This window comes from Meriones unguiculatus, chromosome 17, assembly GCF_030254825.1.
Source record: "Meriones unguiculatus strain TT.TT164.6M chromosome 17, Bangor_MerUng_6.1, whole genome shotgun sequence".
Classification (NCBI taxonomy): domain Eukaryota; kingdom Metazoa; phylum Chordata; class Mammalia; order Rodentia; family Muridae; genus Meriones; species Meriones unguiculatus.
The window spans coordinates 18,591,661-18,612,919 of NC_083364.1; the positions used below are offsets into that span (position 1 = coordinate 18,591,661).

The 21,259-nt window shown below is 40.3% G+C and overlaps 1 protein-coding gene across 3 annotated transcripts in view; it reads left to right on the top strand.

Annotated features, from left to right (window-relative positions):
- Positions 1-19,969, top strand: part of LOC110562045 (zinc finger protein 431-like) — a 30,403-nt gene extending 10,434 nt beyond the window's left edge. For 2 of the 3 annotated variants that reach the window (XM_021658696.2, XM_060371222.1), the window contains exons 2-4: positions 16,088-16,214; positions 16,403-16,463; positions 17,198-19,968. In XM_021658696.2, coding sequence (XP_021514371.1) covers positions 16,088-16,214; positions 16,403-16,463; positions 17,198-19,421 — 2,412 coding nt within the window. In that variant the 3' untranslated portion in view covers positions 19,422-19,968. Of the gene's footprint in view, positions 1-16,087; positions 16,215-16,402; positions 16,464-17,197 lie in introns of those variants that run through there. The other variant, XM_060371223.1, reaches the window with a different exon arrangement.
- The last annotated feature ends 1,290 nt before the right edge of the window (positions 19,970-21,259 follow it).

Genomic DNA, 21,259 nt, shown 5'->3' on the forward strand with positions numbered 1-21,259 from the left:
TAAATCCTTTACTAATTCATTCATTTACTCAATCACTTGATCACTCACACACTTATTGTTTAAGTCATTCATGTTTCATGCACTCACTCAGGTCATTCATTCATTAATTCACTCACATATGTCATTATGCACTCATGTCAGTTATGCATTCATTCACTCATTTATTCACTCATCTGCTCAAGGAACAAGCATTTGCTGAATCATTCTCATCACTGCTTATAGAAGTCATGATGCTCACAGAGGCAGAGAAAGTTTCAGAGTGCAAGTTCTCAGTGGGCTGAGGGGCTTTTCTGAGACACAGTTCTGATTCCTCAGGACTGTGCTGGAGAACAGCTGGTGCAGTGAGTGTTACCGTTACTCTGCCTGCATTTTAGAATGCCTTCATGCCAACACATGCCAACTCCTTCAAGCCCTACACCCCTAAGCCCTCTCCTATCCCTCTGGGGCCCTCAGCCCCCACAATTCTCCTGTCTCTGATTCCCTGTCCTGCAGCCCACACTGTGGTTTATATCTGGGGTGCTCACTGAGCACAGTGTCCTCAAGGTTCCTCCACACTGGCTGGCAACAAAGCCTCATTCTTCTTCGGGGCCAAGTAATGTTCCTCTGTGTAGATGGACATTGTGTGTCCATCCATCCACAGAAGGACACGTGGCACTGGGCTGTCCCCCTCTGGATGCTGTGAATAAGGTTGCCATGGATTTGTAGAGATGAACATTTTTATTCCTGTTTAGCAGATACCTAGGCCTGGAGTAGTCAGATCATGTGGAGACTCTCAGTTTATCCCTTCGAGGGAAGGCTAGTCTTTCATTGACCTTCATGAGCGTTTTTGGAAATCCTTATAGTGACTCTGACTTGTGTTGAATTCAATCTGTAGAACAGGATGGCCGTGAACTCTGTATGATCCACTTGCTTCTGGGATTAAAGGCCTGCACCCCTGGCTTTTGTCTTCTCTTAAACATGATTTCACTTATGTTTAATAATATACTTTTCAGGAGGCCTCATGGAGGAGTTGACACCAGAGCAGACCTTAGAAGGGTGAAGATTGAAGCCCTGCAAAGGCCCTGGGGCATGATGGGACCTGGGGTGTTGTGGGAACAACAGAAGGCCTGCAAGACTGGAGCAGAGCCAGAGGAGGGAGTCTGCGGGGACTGGGCAGGACTTGGGGGTGAAAAAGGTGGAGAGGGCCAGGGAGGACAGACATGAACGGATTGGCTCAGCCACGAACCCAGGAGACTGATGCAGGGGCCACCAGCGTGCACTGCAGTGACATCACGTAGGGCACCATAGAAAACAGGAACACATAGGGGATGGTGGACTGGAGGGGTCAGTAGTGGCAATGCCACCACCCACAGTTGAGGAGGACCCGGGGGAGTCCGTATGGTGTTTGTCTAGAGACTGTGATAACTCGTGGTGTGACTTGGTATCCAGTGTGTTCACCTAGGTCCCTGCACCTCCCACCCAGAAACAGAACCTCTGAATGACTTACTTTCCCTGGCTGCACCTGGCAGGCTGACTCATAGAGCTGTAGTTTCTCTAGTGTCTTCTAGAAGTTCTGCACTTGACATTCAGGTGGGATCTGTCTGCAGTTAATTTTGTGCGGGTGGAAACTGTGTTATTAACACATTTGCATGTAGATGCCACAGTAGGTCAAGTCCATGTGTTGGTAAGGTCTGACTTACTGGATTTCCTAGCCTTAATCAACATTTACTCTATTTTTTTCTGTTTTTCTTTACTTTCTAAGTTTACTTTCTTGTTCTGTTGATCTTTTTATTCTTTCCCAGGCAGTACAGTTTTTATTACAGTTGTATTTGAAATTTTGGAGTCAGAGAATATCACTGTTTAGTATTTATCCAGTCTTGTGTGTTGATCATTTTTTCATTCATGATGACCTTCTCTCATCAGTTTTCTGTTGTTGGTAGCGTACATGGTGATACTTCTTATTGGACATTTGTTGGATTTATAGCTCAAAATCTGTATTGGTATAATACAATGTTGACATAGCCAAGATAGCAGCAAACCACATGGTTCCTTTCTACCAAGGTTAGTCCAGCTCCCTGCTAAAGTGAGCTCATCCTCCATCAGACAGAAGTACCAGAAGGATCCACACTTCTCCAAGGTTAAATGTACACCATTATAGCCTTTTCTTTATAGAGACACTTTTTAGAGGTTAACATGAATACAGGAGGAGACAGTATCCATGGCATGATCTAGGCAGTAGACTCCTCATAGCTAAGGAAGAGAGGAAAGATTTCCAAGGCCTCAGGCAGAGTCAGTTGAGTCCATCCATCTGTCTTATCTGACAGATTGTATTGTGGAAGCCAAGGGTGATCATCCAGGTGTTTCACCTTTCTCAAACTCAGTTCCAAGATACAAGGTGTTGCTTGGCCCCATCTTATCACAGTTGAGTATGGCCTGAGCTATGATCGGACAGATTTCTGATGCTCCATGTTGGCTGGATTTAAGACTTTCAGATTTCAACTTGTTAATAGTTGAATCAAATTTGAAACCTTTGTAGGGTTGTGTGGCACTTCTACCCAGTTAGAAATGCAGCTTCCAGATGGCATCATCTTCAATAGTCACACTTAAACACATCAAGAGACTGCCTTCATTGCTTTTACCAGACCTGAGCCAAGGTTTCCCAGGTTCTCTGAGGAAACTGGGTAGGGAGGGAAACAAGGGATAATGTCATGCACTCGGAGAAAAGATACATCTTTAAGCCTGAGCTTAGAGGTCTGCAATTGTTGAATTTCTTATACAGGGTAGAGAAGGTTTTATTAAGAGAGCTTGTAAGCCACTAGAAGAGTTGGCTACTCCCTATTTGGAGTAAATTTTCTTTCCTTCTGGCTTTCTTTCTGTGTCTCATTTTCTCTCTTTCTCTCTCTGTTTCCATTAGTATCATTCATTCTTTTCCTTTCAAGCTCTTTTCACCTTAGGTTATATTCCTGTCATGGTTTATATTAGCTCAACAGCCTCATACACCTATTTTTGAATGTTTGGTCCCCAAATAGTAGAACTAACTAAAATTAAGAGTTATTTGTTTGTGGGAGTAGGTTTCTCATTTGTTTAGGTGTATCACTCTAGGTGGGTTTTAGGGTTGTACAAGACCAGTGAAAGGTGTTTCTTTCTGCTTGCCTGCCTGTGTATCAGGATATAACACTCAGCCCCATGCCTGCCCACCATAATGCTTCCTTTCAAGAGACAGTGGAGTATCCCTCTGTCACTTTAGTCATTCTCAAAAGTATTACATTATAAGAGTTGCCTTAGATGTCTATCAGACTTATCTTCTTGGGGGTCTATGCATTGTAGTATGTCCATCCTGTACTATACGACTAAAATCTGCTTGTAAGTGAGAGTATACCATGTGTCTTTCTGGGTCTGGGTTGCTTCACTCAGGATGGTCTTTTTCTAGTTTCATCCATTTGTGTGCAGATTTCATGATTTTCTTGTTTTTAATTGCTGAGTAGTATTCCATTGTGTAAATGTACCATAGTTTCTGTTCAGTTGAGGGATATCTCAGTTGTTTCCAGTTTCCGGCTATTACAAATAAAGCTGCTATGAACATGGTTGAACAAATGTCCTTGCTATGTTGCCTGCTTTCTGATGGGACTTCCCTACCAGGCCACAGGGGAGGAAAACGAATTCAGTCCTCAGTGAATAGATGAACTGGGGTGTCTGGGTAGGGGCTACCCTATTTTGAGGAATAGGGGAGAGGGGATGTGGGAGGGAGGGTGGGGCTGGGGGCAGAGGAGAGAGGAGCCTATGACTAAAATGTAAATTGAATTAATTAAAAATGCATACAGCACAACTCAGAAAAAGAAAAGTTGCCTTGGTCATATAGGCTTCTTCACAGCAATAGAACAGTCATTATGACAGATTATTTGTGTAATGTCCTGACATATTATCTCTCCTGTTTATGTCCTGTGTTGTAGGTGACGATTAATATTTTTTATTGGTTTATCTTCTAGTAAAGCTTGCTGTTAATCTTTTTTTTAATTTTATTTTTCTTTTTAGTTACATTTTGTTAACTCTGTGTCCCAGCTGTATCCCGCTCCCTCATTCCCTCCCCAAACCCACACTCCCTCCCTGGTCTCCTCCCTGCCCCTTTCCAAGTCCACTGATAGGGAAGGACCTCCTCCCCTTTCATTTGACCCTGTTTTATCAGGTATCTTCAGGGCTGGCTGCAAAGTCCTCCTCTGTGGACTGCTCCTCCCCTGGGGGGTGGGGAGGTCAAAGAGCCTGCCCTTGAGATCCTGTTAGAAATAGTCCTTGTTCCCCTTACTTTGGAAAACTACCTGATTACTGAGCTACCACGGGCCACATCCGAGCAGAAGTTCTAGGTTATATCCATAGATGGTCCTTGGTTGAGTGTCAATCACAGAAAAGACCCTGTGCCCGGATATATTTGGTCCTTGTAGAGCTCCTATCCTTTCCATAGCATACTAACTCCCCTTCTTTCATATGATTCTCTGCACTCTGCCGAGGGTTTGGTTATGAGTCTTAGTGTCTGCTTTGAAACACTGCTAGGTAGAGTCTTTCAGATGCCTTCTGTGGTAGACTGTCATACGTTCAATGCACATCCCATTTGTCTTTCTAAAGGAGGATTGATCATCTTCCCCCATGTCCGCTTTCTTGATTATCTTCTATCGAGAATTCTCTGTTTAGCTCCGTTCCCCATTTTTTAATTGGATTACTTGGTTTGTTGCTTTTCTGCTTCTTTAGTTCTTTATATATATTGGATATTAGCCCTCTGTCAGATAAAGGGTTAATGAAGATTCTTTCCCAATCTATAGGCAGTCATTTTGTTTTGATGACAGTGTCTTTTGCTTTACAGAAGCTTTTCAGTTTTATGAGGTTCCATTTATTGATTGTTGCTCTTAGAGCCTGTGCTGTTGGAGTTCTGTTCAGGAAGTTGTCTCCTGTGCCAATGAGTTCTAGGCTGTTCCCCACTTTTTTTTCTAACTGATTTAGAGTATCTGGTTTTATGTTGAGGTCCTTGATCCACTTGGACTTTAGTTTTGTGCAGGGTGATAAATATGGATCTAGTTTCATTTTTCTGCATGTAGACATCCAGTTGGTCCAGCACCATTTGTTGAAGATGCTGTCTTTTTTCCATTGAATAGATTTGGCTTTTTTGTAAAATATCGAGCATTCATACGTGTGTGGGTTTATTTCTGGGTCTTCTATGTGGTTCCATTGATCCTCTTTTCTGTTTCTATGCCAATACCATGCAGTTTTTATTACTGTTGCCCTGTAGTACAGCTTGAAATCGGGGATGGAGACACCTCCAGATGATCTGTTGTTGTACAGGATTGTTTTGGAGATTCTGGGTTTTTTGTTTCTCCATATGAAGCTGAGAATCTTTTTTTCAAGGTCTGTAAAGAATTGAGTTGGTATTTTGATGGGAATTGCATTGAATCTGTAGATTGTTTTTGGCAGGATGGCCATTTTCACAATGTTAATCCTACCAATCCATGAGCACGGGAGATCTTTCTATCTTCTGAGATCTTCTTTGATTTCTTTCTTCAGAGACTTGAAGTTTTTCTCAAACAGGTCTTTCACTTGCTTGGTGTCACCCCAAGGTACTTTATGTTATTAGTGGCTATTGTGAAGGGTGTTGTTTCCCTAATTTCTTTCTCGGCCCTTTTGTCTTTGGTATACAGGAGGGCTTCTGATATTTTTGAGTTGATTTTGTATCCTGCCACTTTTCTGAAGGTGTTTATCAGCTGGAGGAGTTCTCTGGTTGAATTTTTGGGGTCGCTCATGTATACTATCATATCACCTGCAAATAGTGACACTTTGACCTCTTCCTTTCTGATTTGTATCCCCTTGATCGCCTTTAGTTGTCTTATTGCTCTGGCTAGGACTTCAAGTACTATGTTGAAGAGGTATGGAGAGAGTGGGCAGCCTTGTCTTGTCTCTGATTTCAGTGGGATTGATTTCAGTTTCTCTCCATTGAGTTTGATGTTGGCTATAGGCTTGCTGTATATTGCCTTTACTATCTTTAGGTATGTTCCTTGTATCCCTGATCTCTCCAAGACTTTAAACATGAATGGGTGTTGGCCTTTGTCAAGTGCTTTTTCAGCATCTAAGGAGATGATCATGTGGTTTTTCTCTTTCAGTTTGTTTATGTGGTGGTTTACATTGATGGATTTCCGTATGTTGAACCACCCTTGGATGCCTGGGATGAAGCCTACTTGGTCATAGTGGGTGATATCTTTGATGTGTTCTTGTATTCAGTTTGCAAGTATTTTATTGAGTATTTTTTCGTCAATGTTCATAAGAGAGATAGGTCTGAAGTTCTCTTTTTTTGTTGGATCTTTGTGTGGTTTAGGTATCAAGGTGACTGTGGCTTCATAGAATGAGTTTGGTAATGTTTCTTCTGTTTCTATTTTGTCGAATAGTTTGAGTAGAATTGGTGTTAGCACTTCTTTGAAAGTCTTGTAGAATTCTGTGCTCAAGCAATCTGGCCCAGGGCTTGTTTTGGAGGGGAGACTGTTAATGACTGCTTCAGTTTCCTTGGGAGATATAGGGCTATTCAGTCTTTCTACCTGATCTTGACTTAATTTTGGTAGATGGAATCTGTCAAGAAAATTATCCATTTCATTTAGATTTTCAAATTTTGTGGCATATAGGCTTTTGTAGTATGACCTAATGATTGTTTGGATTTCCTCAGTGTCTGTAGTTATGTCCCCATTTTCATTTCTGATTTTGCTGATTTGGATAGTTTCTCTCTGCTTTTTAGTTAGTTTGGCTAAGGGTTTGTCTATCTTGTTGATTTTCTCAAAGAACCAGCTTTTTGTTTCATTGATTCTTTGAATAGTTTTATTTGTTTCTAATTGATTGATTACAGTCCTGAGTTTGATTATTTCCAGCCATACACCTCTTGGGTGTATCTGCTTCTTTTTTTCCTAGGGTTTTCAGTTGGGCCATTAAGTTGTTTTTATGTGATGTTACAAATTTCTTCTTGCAGGCACTTAGTGCTATAAATTTTCCTCTAAGCACTGCTTTCAATGTGTCCCATAAATATGTTGTGCCTTCATTTTCATTGAATTCTAGGAAGTCTTTAATTTCTTTCTTTATTTCTTCCTTAACCCAGCTGTCATTGAGTAGTAAGTTGTTCAATTTCCTTGTGCATGTTGGCTTTTTGTTGTTTCTGTTGTTGTTGATGTCCAGCTTTAGTCCATGGTGATCAGATAGTATACAAGGGATTATTTCAATCCTTTTGTATCTGTTGAGGCTTGCTTTGTGAGCCACTATATGGTCTATTTTGGAGAAGGTTTCATGAGCTGAAAAGAAGGTGTACTCTTTTGAGTTTGGGTGAAAAGATCTGTAGACGTCTATTAGGTCCATTTGATATAGGGATTCTGTGAGTGCTTTTATTTCCCTATTTGGTGTCTGTCTAGTTGGTCTGTCCCTTGATGAGAGTGGGGTGTTGAAGTCTCCCACTATTAAGGTATTAGGATCAATGTATGATTTAAGCTTTAATAATGTTTCATTTATGAATGTCAGTGCTCTTGTATTTGGGGCATAGATATATTCAAGATTGTGATGTCCTCTTGGTGGATTTTTCCTTTGATGAGAATATAGTGGCCCTCCTCATCTTTTTTGATTAACTTTGAATGAAAGTCTATTTTATTAGATATTAGGATGGCTACTCCAGCTTGTTTTCTGGAACCATTTGCTTGAAAAACAGTTTTCCAGCCCTTTACTCTGAGGTAGTGTTTATCTTTGTTGCATAGGTGTGTTTCTTGGATGCAACAGAATGTTGGATCCTGTTTCAGCAACCATTCTGTTAGCCTGTGTCTTTTTATTGGCGAGTTGAGTCCATTGATATTGATAGATACTAGTGACCAATGCATGTTAGTTCCTTTTGTAATGGAGTTGGTGATCTTACCCTGTTTCATTGCTTGTTTTCTTTTCATTTTGTTGGGATATTAACTGTATGCTCTCTTTTCTTGGGTGAACTTGTTTTCGTTGGATTGGAGTTTTCCTTCTAGTATCTTCTGTAGGGTTTGTTTGCTGTGTAGATATTGCGTAAATTTAGTTTTGTCATGGAATATTTTGTTTTCTCCATCTATGTTGATTGAAAGTTTTGCAGGGTATAGTAGTCTGGGTTGACATTTGTGATCTCTTAGAGTCTCCATGATACTTGCCCAGGCCCTTCTGGCTTTCATAGTTTCCGATGTGAAGTCTGGTGTGATTCTGATAGGTCTACCTTCATATGTTACTTGGCCTTTTTCCCTTGCTGCTTTTAATATCTTTTCTTTGTTCTGTAGATTTAGTGTTTTGACTATGAAGTGACGTGATGTGTTTCTTTTCTGTTCTAGTCTACTCGGTGTTCTGTAGGCCTCTTGTATATTTATGGACATCTCTTTCTTTAAGTTGGGTATTCTTCTATGATTTTCTTGAAAATATTTTCTGTACCTTGGAGCCTGGAGTCTTCTTTTTCATCAATTACTATTATTCTTAGATTTTTGTCTTTTCATAGCGTCCTTGATTTCTTGCATATTTTGTGATTGGAACTTTTCTGATTTTACTTTTTCTTTGAGAAAAGTATCAATTTCTGCAAGTGTGTCTTCAGTTCCAGAGATTCCCTCTTCCATCTCTTGTATTCTGTTGTTGATGCTTACTTTTGTGGTTCCTGATCTTTTCTCCAAGTTCTCCAGCTCAAGGGTTTTCTCATTTTGTGTTTTCTTTATTGATTCTAATTCTGTTTTCATGCCTTGCACCATTTCTTTCATGTGTTTGAATTTGGATTCCTGTCTCTCTACGATGGCCTCTATTTCTTTGTTCATTTCCTTTTTATATGCCACTAATTTTATCTCTACTTGTGTCTCTATTTGTTTGGCTATGTTTGCCTGTGTTTCTTTAAGGATTTTGTCTATTTCTTCTTTCTTTACCTCCAATTGACTGGCCAACTCTTTGAAAATTTTGTTCATTTCCTCCTTATGAGCCTCAAATAATTGGGTAAGCATGGCTTTAAAATCATTTTCCTCTGCTTCTGATGAATTGGAGTATCCATTAATTTTGGGGTTTGCTGGTGAAGTCATGATGTCCTGATTAATTTTGGAAGTGTTCTTTCGCCTACCCCTGGCCATTGGTGTATTTGAAACCTTCCCTGTTTGTTTTGGGATTCTGCAGATCAGACTGGTACTGTCTCTTTCTGGTGTCTGGAGAGTTCTTCAGGAAGCTGAGAGAGGTCCCGTGTCCTCAGCATGTGCCGAGCACTAGCTGTACCTGTCGGAGAAAAGTACGCAGGCGCAAACGGGGCATATGCAGGCGTGTGTGTGTGTGTGTGTGTGTATGTTTGTGTGTGTGTGTGTGGAAGTGTGCATGAACGTGTGTCTCGAGGGACAGAGTGATGGATAATGTTGAACCCTTGAGTGTGTGGGAGGGGCTCTGTACAGTATATGTCGCAGGCGCTAGTGATGATCGCAGTGCAATTCCTGGCATTAACTGCCTTAACTCCTCAATTAGACCCACAGAGCAGGAACTTCAGTGTCCCAAGTGCCCCTCTGTTTCCCAAAGTGGGTATATGGGTGGGACGGGGTTTGATGCCTGGCTTCTGTTTGAGGAGGACCAGGATCTGGGGATCTGCAGATTCTCAAGGGTGCACTCACTTACAGGCAGGTTACTTGGCAGAGATCGGAGTATCCGGGCTCTCTGCTCTCTGGTTTGGCCCTGCTTGTTTGATGTGCTTCGCCAGCTCCGTGCTGCTGTCACTGCCAGGTTCTGAGGTCTTGCTGTAGCTAGAGATTTCAAGGTCGTCACATCAGTAGGGATCGGCGTAACCAGGCTCTCTGTTCTCTGGTTTGGCCCTGGTTAGTCTCAAACTGCAGGGCTGATGTTCCTCGCCAGCTCAGTGCTGCTCTGCCGCCAGGTTAGGAAGTCCCACTGTAACTGGAGACTGGGTTGCTAGTCCAGATGCTTTCTGGGAAGTCTTGGGGTCTCTTCACTGTGCTCTTCAAGCTTGGGAGGCCCAGTGCCTGTTGTTTCTAGCTTGTATGATGTTTCTGCCTGGTTTTGGTGAGTATATAGCATATTCTCTGTCACTGTGGGGTTGGGCGGGCTGTACCGTTAGTGATCGCGATCCTGTGGAGTTAGTATGGCGTCTAGGAGTCTTGGGCCCTGGGAGGATGGTGTAGCCACCGCGCGAATCTGGTACTCCGAGGTGGGTACTGCTGGCATTTGTCGCTAAAGGGCTTGGAGTTCCGCCTCAGCGGCTGCAGACCCCAGGCAGGTAGGTCTGCGCTGAGAAAGATGAGTCCGCTGTTCCAAGGAGGAGGGAGGTCTGGGGGAGGGGAGTGCCGGGAGATCAAAGGATCGTTTCTCACCTTCCCCAAAGAAGAAGTCCTCGGGTGACCCGAGACCAGAGTTTTTTACCTCCTGCGATGTTCCGTTTTGTTTAGAAAGCCTCACCGTTGTTTTCCTGGGTTAGAGGTCCTTCCACTCACCAACTCAGACGTTAGCTCTTCCACAGCTCAGAAACTGTGTGCTAGTCGCCATCTTGGCTCTGCACCCCAGCCTTGCTGTTAATCTTAAACAGCTGTATAACCAAATCACCACACAGAGACTGGGTTTTTAGTTAACCTAGAACACAGTGCTGGGCAATATTTACTCCCTCCTAAACCTCCAAGCCCTCAGTTTCCTAACATTTAGATTTCCCACATCATACTTGCTTTTTGTGAAATCTTAGGTCTGGTTCATGCTCCACGTCCTCCAAGATCTCTCCTTCAGCTCTGCTCTCCTCTCACCCCTTCTCCTCCCACTCATCTCCTGCCTTTTGGCTCCTCCTCTTTTTCCTGTCCTTTGGCTCCTCCCTGCTCAATTGTGTCTAGTTGCTTTATTTTGTTCCTGTTTACATAACAGTTGAGGCAGGATGCTTAGAATGAGTATCACAATGCAATATCTGGATTGAAACCAGAGAGTTGGGGGTGGAGTGGGGGAGAAATCAGTATTTGAATGAACAAGGGTAAAGTGTATACATTAAAAAAAAAACGTTATAACATCAGTCCTGTAAAATCAAATAAGGCTATATGAAAGAGTAGTGGACTGATCACTAGACAAAATATTCAGTCTGTGTAATGGTTATTACTGATTACTTATCAAGGTCCATAGAGAAACAGAGCAATACCATGGGCAGAAATTAAGTTAAACCTGTGTGTTTACACACAGCAAGGAGCAGTAGGTAAATTCAGTTATTGGACATGTGCTGAATCAGAATCAGCAATTATCAGGGAGGTTAGGGCTATTAAAGAGAAGGCACCTGCCCTTGTTTGGACATACAGAAAATGTGTCGTAAGGGTACTGCACGATCCAGCAAAGTGTTTAACTTTGGAAGGAAAAGGCCAGGTGATTCCTAGTACCAAAAAGCAACTCCTTACAGAATCTGCTGTCACCTTGTTCCAGGATCGCAAGGTCCATCCAAAGTAGAACTTCTTATAATAGTATCATCTATGTGCTACTTTTCCTTGAAAGAAGAAAGATGTACATTTTAAGGGTTATAGATTCTTCCTCTGTGTTCAAAATCTTTCCAGACATAGGATTGGCAGCATCTGATCCCCAGTGAGAAAACTGGGAGAGTGTTGCATGAATCTATGATGCCTTAGTTGCATTTTGAGACTAGATGTTGAGATATGCAAGCTTTGAAGCACCTGCCATGAATATCTGCATCTGAGATGTATGAGAAGTTACAGTGAGAAGGAGCCATTTAAGCTTTTTGAAACTGAATCCCCAGGATACAAAGCTGCAGGGTTTGGTGTTTGGTCATCAGGATTTCAGTTGCCTTGGTCCAATCTTTTCTTCTCTGCAAAGGAAATATGTATTCTGTACCATTGTGTATTGGAAAGGTATAATTTGTGGTTTGATTTTACAAGATGTCAAAGTTAAGAGATTTTCGTAAGTGTTACAAAGAAACTTAGGACATTTCAACAGTGTTGGAATAAATGCCTTGTTCATATGGGTTGAATGTGAGCCTATCACGACTTCTGAAAATGCAGTGGATTGAGTGAGATAATACATCATTATCCCAGGTATAATGGTGTATTTGAGCCTTTGTATCTAGTTTATGGCTTTCATTGGGATGCTGATGGCACCTTTAGGGGCAGAAATCCTTTCTGGAAGAAGTTAGTCGCTGGGGATGGCCTTTGAATGTTTATACCTTCATCACACTTGTCTTCTTTGTGTGATTGAAACTGTGCAGCTCACATCCTTGTCATGCAGCCACACCTTCACCAATGTTATAGACTCCATCACTAAATAATGTGTGGTAAAATACAAGCAATTGTTTTTTTTTTTTTTTTTCCATGAGGAACCATTTTTCTGGCCTGATATTTTTATGTAGTTTTTTTTTTTAAACATGTCGAAGATTTGTTATTGTATTGAGCTTTTCCTACATCTTGACTTTAGAACTTTGGCAAAGGGTATATTTTTTAGACCAGGGTTGCATGTGTGACATTAATATATATCTCTGATTGGATTGTAGATATGGAACATTAACCCTACCCTTCTGTATGTTTTAAATTTTTTTTAATGTTCTTGTTCTTTTTTTTTAATTTTAGCTTATTTACTTTACATCCCAAGGGTGCCCTCTACTTCCAGTCTCCCTTCTCCTTCTTCCCCTTTCCTTTCTCCCATTGCTCCCAGAAAAGGGGAGCTCCCCTCCCTCTGTATTACCCCTCCCCAGCACATCAAGTAAAATCAGAACTGGGGAAATCCTCATCCTCTGAGGGCAGGCAAGGTACCCCTGTCAGGGGGAATTGATCCAAAAGTAGGTAATAAAGTCCATGTTAGAAACAGTCCCTCTCCACCCCTCCCCCTTTCTACTCAAATGAAGACCAAGCCATCCATTGGCCACATATGTGAAGGGGGCCTAGGTCCAGATCATGCATGTTCCTTAGTTGATGTCTCAGTCCCTGAATGAACCCATGGTACTGGGTTAGTTGTCTTTGTTGGTCTTCTTGTGATGTTCCTGAACCCCCAACACTTCCACAGGACCCCCAGAGCTCCACCCTATGCTTGACTGCAAGACCCAGCATTTGTCTCAATCCTCTGCTGGCTGGAGCCTCCCAGACGCCAGTCAAGTTAGGCTCCTGTCTGCAAGCATAGCAGAGTATCATTAATAGTGTCAGGAGCTGGCTTTCTACCCCGGGGTAGGTCTCGGGTTAGGCCAATTATTGGTTGTACTTCCCTCAATCTTTGTACCCCATTATCCCTACACTTCTTGTAGGCAGGAGGTAATTTTTGGATCAAAGGTTTTGCCAGTGGGTTGTTGTTCCCCTCCTTCTACTAGTTCTGCCTGGCTAGGAGGTTGGTCACTTCAGTCTTCATGACCCTCCCCCTTAGGAGTCTCAGCTAGAGTCATACCCATATCCTCCCAGGAGCCTACTCATTTGCAGGCCTCCAGCTTGACAAAGAGATGTCTCTCCTCAGTTCCCCTTCTTGTTCCCAGCTCTCTTACCTCCCACCCCACATCTGATCACCACCCTTGTTTCCTTCTCCATTCCTTTCCTGCCCAGTTCCCTCTCTTCATCCACTTCTGCTGTCTGTTCTATTTCTCCTTCCAAGTGATATTCCAGCACTCTCCTTTTGGCTCTCCTTGTTCCTTAGCTTCTTTGGGTCTGTGGATTGTAATATGGTTGTCCTGTACTATGGGTCTAATATCTACTTACTAGTGAGTAGATGCCACGTGATTTGTTCTGGTTCTGGGTTACCTCACTTAGCATGATCTTTTCTGGTTCTAGCCATTTGTCTGCATATTTCATGATATCCTTGTTTGTAATAGCTGAGTAGTATTCCATTGTGTAAATGTACCACAATTTCTGTATCCATTCTTCATTTAAGGGACATCCAGGTTGTTTCCAGTTTCTGGCTATTTGAATAAGGCTGCTATAAACATAGTTGAGCAAATGTCCTTGTATGGTGAAGCATCTTTTGGGTATATGCCTAGGAGTGGAATTGCTGGGTCTTGAGGTAGAACTACTCCCAATTTTCTGAGAAAGTGCCAGATTGAGTTCCAGAGAGGCTGTATAAAATTGCACTCCAAAGCAGTGGAGGAGTGTTCCTTTTTCTCCACATCTTCTCCAGCATGTATTGTCACTTGAGTTTTTTAGTTTAGCCATTCTGACTGGTATAAGATGGAATCTTAGAGCCTTTAAAAAAATACTGTGTACTTTATTGTACTAGGCAGTAATAAAACCAATAAATGATGTCTTATTCCTTAATATCATTTAGGATATTTTTCTTTTTAAAATAATTTTTATATTAATTACTGTTTATTCACTTTGCATCTCAGCTGTAGCCCCCTCCCTTGTCTCCTCCCAATCCCACCCCCCCTTTTTCCCTTATCTCCTCCTGTGCCCCTTCCCTAGTCTACTGGTCCGGGATGTCCTCCTTCCCTCTGACCCTAGCCTATCAGAACTCATCAGGACTGGCTGCATTGTCTTCCTCTGTGGTCTGGTAAAGCTGCACCCTTAGAGTTGTTTTGATTTGCATTTTTCTGATGGCTAAGGATGTTGAGCCTTTCTTTACCTGTATCTCAGCCATTTGAGATTCCTCTGTTGTGAATTCTTGGTTTAGCTCTGTACACATTTTTAATTGGATTATTTGATTTGTTGGTGTTTAATTTCTTAAGTTCTTTGTATATTTTAGATACCAGTCCTCTGTCTGTGTAGGGTTGGTGAAGATCTTTTTCCAGGCTATAGACAGCCGTTTTGTTTTATTGACAGTGTCCTTTGATTTACAGAAGCTTCTCAGTTTCATGAGATCCCATTTATTAGTTGTTTATCTCATAGCCTATGATGTTGGTGTTTTGTTCAGAAAGGTGTCTTCTATGCCAGTGAGTTCCAGATTTTCCCCCTCTTTGTCTTCTAATAGGTTAGAGTCTCTGGTTTTATGTCAGTTTCTAACATTCTTCCTACCCTTATTGTGTTTTTAATATTTTAAAAATTTTAAAATATGTGTTTAATATTTTTTAAATTTTAAAATATGTTTCTCTATATTTATGGATGTGAACCATGTGAAAGCCTGGTATTCATTGATGTCAGAAGGGAGTATTGGATTCTCTTGCCTTTGAGTTTGGAGTGGTTGGGAGTCTCAAAGTAAGGGTTGGTGATTGATCCAGGTCCTCTGCAAAAGCAACAATTGATCTTCATTGTAGATCATCTTTATATGGTCTATTTTTTTACCTAGTGGTATTTTTTTTTTACGATCACTGTTTACTAATTTTTTGTAGAACTCTTTGATGTGGCATTCAGTAACTTATAAAAACTACATCTTTTTCATGTAATTTTAATTTTTTTATTTACTTTGTATCCCAGCTGTAGCCCTTTCCCTCATTCCCTCCCAATCTCATCCTCTCTTTCTCATCTCCTCCCTATCCCTTTCTAAGTACACTGATAGGAGAGGTCCTCTTCTCCTTCCATCTGACCCTAGTTTATCAGGACTGGCTGCAATGTCCTCCTCTGTGGCCTAGCAAGGCTGCTCCTCCTTCGTTGTGTGTTTGGGGAGGTCAAAGAGCCCGTCATGCAAGAGGCCTACAAAACATCTTTTTCATAGGAGCATTTATTATCCTTACAGTTTATAGTGTGTCATTCCCATTAAGTATATTTCTGAAGTGAATGTTTAACTCTTTGGAGAAGTTGACCTTGAATTCAAAGAAATTCACCTGTCTCTGCCTCCTGCAGTCTGGGATTAAAGTTGAGCATCACCATACCCATTTCCCATCATTTTTGAAGTTAGTAATTATGATACAGTTTTGCTAATGTATACTCTGTATTGCTGCTCTGTTTGCATGTCCCTTTGTATATGTTAGTAGGCATTTCTCCTGCAATGGCATATTCTATTCAGTGTACACAGAAATGAGAGGCATGATTCTCCTTTTCTGTTTCCTTTTAAAATGAGTTGGTGATTGCATTTGAAATTTTGTGACTTGGAATTAATTTTTTGAGTACACAGAATTATATAAATATATATTCAATGAAGTGTACAATTAAAACGCAGCTAGTCTCACCACTTCTATTGCATATGTATTACATGTATTTACATGTATATAATATATATACAAATACATGTGTATGCTGTACTTTAGGATGCAGTGACCTATGAGGATGTGCATGTCAACTTCTCTCAAGAAGAATGGGCTTTGCTGGATACTTCCCAGAAGCGTCTCTACAAAGATGTGATGCTGGAAACCTACTGGAACCTTACTTGTATAGGTAACAATGTGAATTTTCCTTCACTTTTTAACTTTAAGGGACAAGCCTTTCTTGGTGATTGGTATTCTGTGATTTTGATTGTGAAAGAGGAAGACTATGTTGAATAAATCAGGAATTGTTCACTAAAGATAATAATTTAAATATTGTGTAATTTCCAGCAACATTTATTTTCTGATACTGTATTTTAGGCTACAAGTGGAAAGACCAGAATATTGAAGAACACTATCAAAATTCTAGAAGAAATGAAAGGTAATTTTCATGTGCAAGCCAATACATGTGTGCCTCTGAAGACATTTTAATATATCCTGAACTTTTAGTGAAAAAAAAAAGTATAAACAAGCACAAGTTTGTAATGATTATTAAATGCTCACAATACCATATGCCTCTGTGTCAGGTAGCTGATGAATGTTTGCAAAGTATTCCTTTAAGAAACAAGAAAGGAAACAAGGCCTTAATGGTATCACTGTTTTAATCATAGCCTCATAAGAATCATGTTATGGCAGGCTGGAGAGATGGCTCAGAGGTTAAGAGCACTGACTGTTCTTCCAGAGGTCCTTAGTTCAATTCCAAGCAACCACATGGTGGCTCGTAACCGCCTATAATGATATATAGTGCCCTTTACTGGTGTTTAGGCACACATGCAGGGAGAATACTGTATAAATAATAAATCTTAAAAAAAAATCATGTTATGAAACTCCATCCACTTTGTTTTACACAAATCAAATGTAAGAAAAGATATGCACATTTATTAGGGGATTAGTGTATGTCCTAAACGGCTTATAGGCAAATCATCCATAGTAAATCTAGTGTTACTTATGTTTTTGTATAACTTACCATATTTTAGTGAGAGGGGCAATTTATGAGGATCAAGTAGGTAGTTGAGGTAGGAAATCTTGAACCCTATACCACATGGCTATGAGGAACAGAAAGTTAAACTGTGTGAATTCGGTGTGAATACCTTTTATTTGTTATTCCTTTAATAGGTATATCAACAATTCCTCTGGATACAAACCCCATGATCCTAAGAAAAATGGAAAGAAGCTGTGCACCTCTCTCTTTCCCAGAACAATTGGAAGATATGTGGTCATCCCCACTATGAGAAGGCAAGATGAATGGGATTCACATTTACAAGTAATGGGTTTTCCAGATTCAGTGGGAATGCATCAAAATACTAACATTAGAGAAAAGCCCTGTGAGTACAAGGAATGTGAAAAATCTTCTGTCTGCCCTGCCTCATTTTGCACATGCACTGTGACTCCCACTACAGGAAAATGTTATAAATGCAGTCATTGTGGGAAAGCTCTGAGTTCTTCCAGTTCTCTTCAAAGAAGTGAAAAACCTCATATGGGAAAAGGAAGTGATAAATGTAAGCCAAGTAGTAAAAGCTTTAACCTTCACAGGTATCTTGAAGAACACAAGACATCCTATAATGAAGAGGGTCTCTATGAATATAATCAATGTGATAAAGCCTTTTTAGAAGTACAACAAAGAACTCATTTGGAAATGAAATCCTATGACTGTAATCAAGAAAATAAAGTCTTTGCATGTCACAGTCATCATAAAGTAGGTAGAACTAATACTAGAGAGAAAAAGTATGAATATCCTCAATGTGGTAAATATTTTGTATATCCCAGTTATCTTCAAATACATGAAAGAAGTCCTACTGACGAGAAATCCTATGAATGTAATCACTGTGGTAAAGCCTTTACCCGTAACAGTCATCTTCAAATACATGAAAGAATTCATACTGGAGAGAAACCCTTTGAATGTACTCAGTGTGGTAAAGCCTTTAAATGTTTCAGTGCTCTTCAAATGCATGAAAGAATTCATACTGGAGAGAAACCCTATGAATGTAATCAGTGTGATAAAGCTTTTACACGTAACAGTCATCTTCAACGGCATAAAAGAACTCATACTAGAGAGAAATGCCATGAATGCAATCAATGTGGTAAAACCTTTTCATGTAATGATAGTCTTCAAAGGCATGAAAGAACTCATACTGGAGAGAAACCCTACGAATGTAATCAGTGTGGTAAAGCCTTTACCCGTAATAGTCATCTTAAAATGCATGAAAGAATTCATACTGGAGAGAAACCCTATGAATGCACCCAGTGTGGTAAAGCCTTTAAATGTTTCAGTGCTCTTCAAATACATGAAAGAACGCATACTGGAGAGAAACCTTATGAATGTAATCAATGTGGTAAAACCTTTGCATATTGCAGCAGTCTTCAACTCCATGAAAGAAATCATACTGGACAGAAACCTTATGAATGTAATCATTGTGGTAAAGCCTTTGCATGTAACCGTAGTCTTCAAATACATGGAAGAACTCATACTAGAGAGAGACCCTATGCATGTAATCAATGTGGTAAAGCCTTTGCAAGTAACAGTCATCTTCAAACACATGAAAAAAGTCATACTGGAGAGAAACCCTATGAATGTAGTCAGTGTGGGAAAGCCTTTGCATATAACAGCCACCTAAAGATCCATGAAAGAAGTCACACTGGAGAAAAACCCTATGCATGTAATCAATGTGGTAAAGCCTTTACACGTGGCATTTATCTTCAGATGCATGAAAGAAGTCACACTGGAGAGAAACCCTATGCATGTAATCGATGTGGTAAAGCCTTTGCACGTAGTAGCTATCTTCAGATACATGAAAAAAGTCACACTGGAGAGAAACCCTATGTATGTAATCAATGTGGTAAAGCCTATGGATACCACAGTCATCTTAAAGTGCATGAAAGAACTCACACTGGAGAGAAACCCAATGAATGTAGTCAGTGTGGTAAAGCCTTTGCCTATCGCAGTAGTCTTCAATTGCATAAAAAAACTCATACTGGAGAGAAACCCTATAAATGTATTCAGTGTTGTAAAGCCTTTGCGTATCGTAGGAGTCTTCAACTGCATGAAAGAATTCATACTGGAGAGAAACCCTATAAATGTCACGAATGTGGCAAAGCCTTTGCACGTCCCAGTTATCTTCAAAATCATGAAAGAATTCATACTGGAGAGAAACCCTATAAATGTCATCAATGTGGTAAAGCCTTTGTATATTGCAGTAGTCTTTACATGCATGAAAAAAGTCATACTAGAGACAAACCCTATGCATGTAATCAATGTGGTAAAGCCTTTACACATCTCAGTATTCTTCAAACCCATGAAAAAAAACATACTGACAAAATCCCTCAGGAATCTAATAGATGAGGTATAGCTTTGTATACCACATTCATTTTCCCCACTGAGCTCTCTCACTGGTGCATGAATAAGATTAGTAAAGTCATTCCATCATTAAAATACTGTCTCCTTTTCAAATTGTAAACATTTTGACAGCCAAGAATACAAGAATGTAGGAAATTTTGAATAATAAAATCTAATTGCAAATGAAAATCATATTTTGTCATTCTTTATTTTTTTGTTTTAGTTTATTCTGAGGGCTAAGTTCTTGTTCTTAACACTTTCTCAGAACCAAATGAATGCCAGAGAATTGTCTCAGAGAGTAAAGGTGGTTACTGCTAGGCTTAATGACCTGAGTTCATTCTCTTGGATACTCACATCTCATGCAAATTTTTATGTGAATAGTACACTTGGGTTGTATGCACACCCACACACCAGCACAATATAAATATTATTGAAACCAAAATAAGGGCCACTGAGTTCTGACACATGCACACCATGGCACAGGTGTATACATATAGTTTAAAAGTTTTAAAGAGATAAAAGAAATTAATAAATTAACCAAAATATTGAGAACATAGGACACAATTTACCAGTTGGAATTAATACATTGTAAAATTCCAGCAACTATTACTGTTCAAAGCAATGTGGGTTCTTCTTTAAATCTTGCATTATCTTTTCATTCTCTGAGTCAAAGATGGGTCATTTTTTTTTTTTTAAACATAGCTGGCTGGAATGGTACACACATATAATCCTAGGACTTGAGAGGTAGTGGATGGAGTATTTCTCTTGAGTTTGAGGCCAGCCTAGCCCACATAGTTCCAGGATGGCCCTAGCTATGTAGAGATGTGCTGTCTCAAAAAAAAAAAAGGGTGGTGGTGGTGGTGGTGGTGGTGATGAGTGGTTCTGAAAAGATGGCTCAGAGATTAAGAACTCTGGCTGTTCTTTCTGAGGACCCCGTTTAATTCTCTTCTCTTACCTGGAAGTGTAGAACCACTCTAACTCGAGGAGCTACTACACACAAACACCCATTCAAGTAAAAACACCTATGTACATAAAATAATCAGTTTTAAAAGGTGTATGTCACATTACGGAACTTGCCCTACCATAATCTGGACTATTCTCTGCATACGTAAGTCTTTCATTCTTTTCATTCACACCCAGAGAACTATGTAGACATTGACAATGAGATGAAATGCACCCAGTCCATTGACAGAGTGATAGAAATCTGTTCAATTCTTCAACGATCATGTAGAAGAGATATCACCTGCAAGTGATAGAAAATAGAATAATGAGGCATCTTCATCTTCAGTATTCTGATGACTTATTTGGGGGCTGGAGTGTGGATTCAGGAGTCTGCTGAGTAGTAGTAGTCCACTGCTGCTGTTGGGTATCCAAATTTGGTTTCTGGTATCCACAACATATGGATCAGTTGTATTAATACTGGTCTGGGAGATTTGATGAACCTTTCTGCCTTCCTCGGACATCAGGTATGTGTGTGTGACTATTTTGAAAAGGGCTTTCTTCGTGTCTGCTTTTTAAAATTTTAATTAAGTGATTTGTGTGCATTGTTGGAACATAGTCTTAGAATCATGTCATGTGAGGAGAATTCTGAGTGCTTGGGAGAACACTCCAGGAAAACAAGACAAGAGTCTTGTGACCTCAGTGTCTTCAAAAAACAAAATTATTCTTGAAATGTACTTTTGTGCTCTTCTCCGGTGTTGCAGATAGGAGTGAATTTACTTCAGATTACGTATCATTGTTTGATGTTTCAATTGAGTGTTTAAAGTGTCCTTTATATGTCTGTTAGGAAAAACATGTTTTTGTACTATTTGGTTGGTTTTGTCATTGTATATACTTTGACCTCA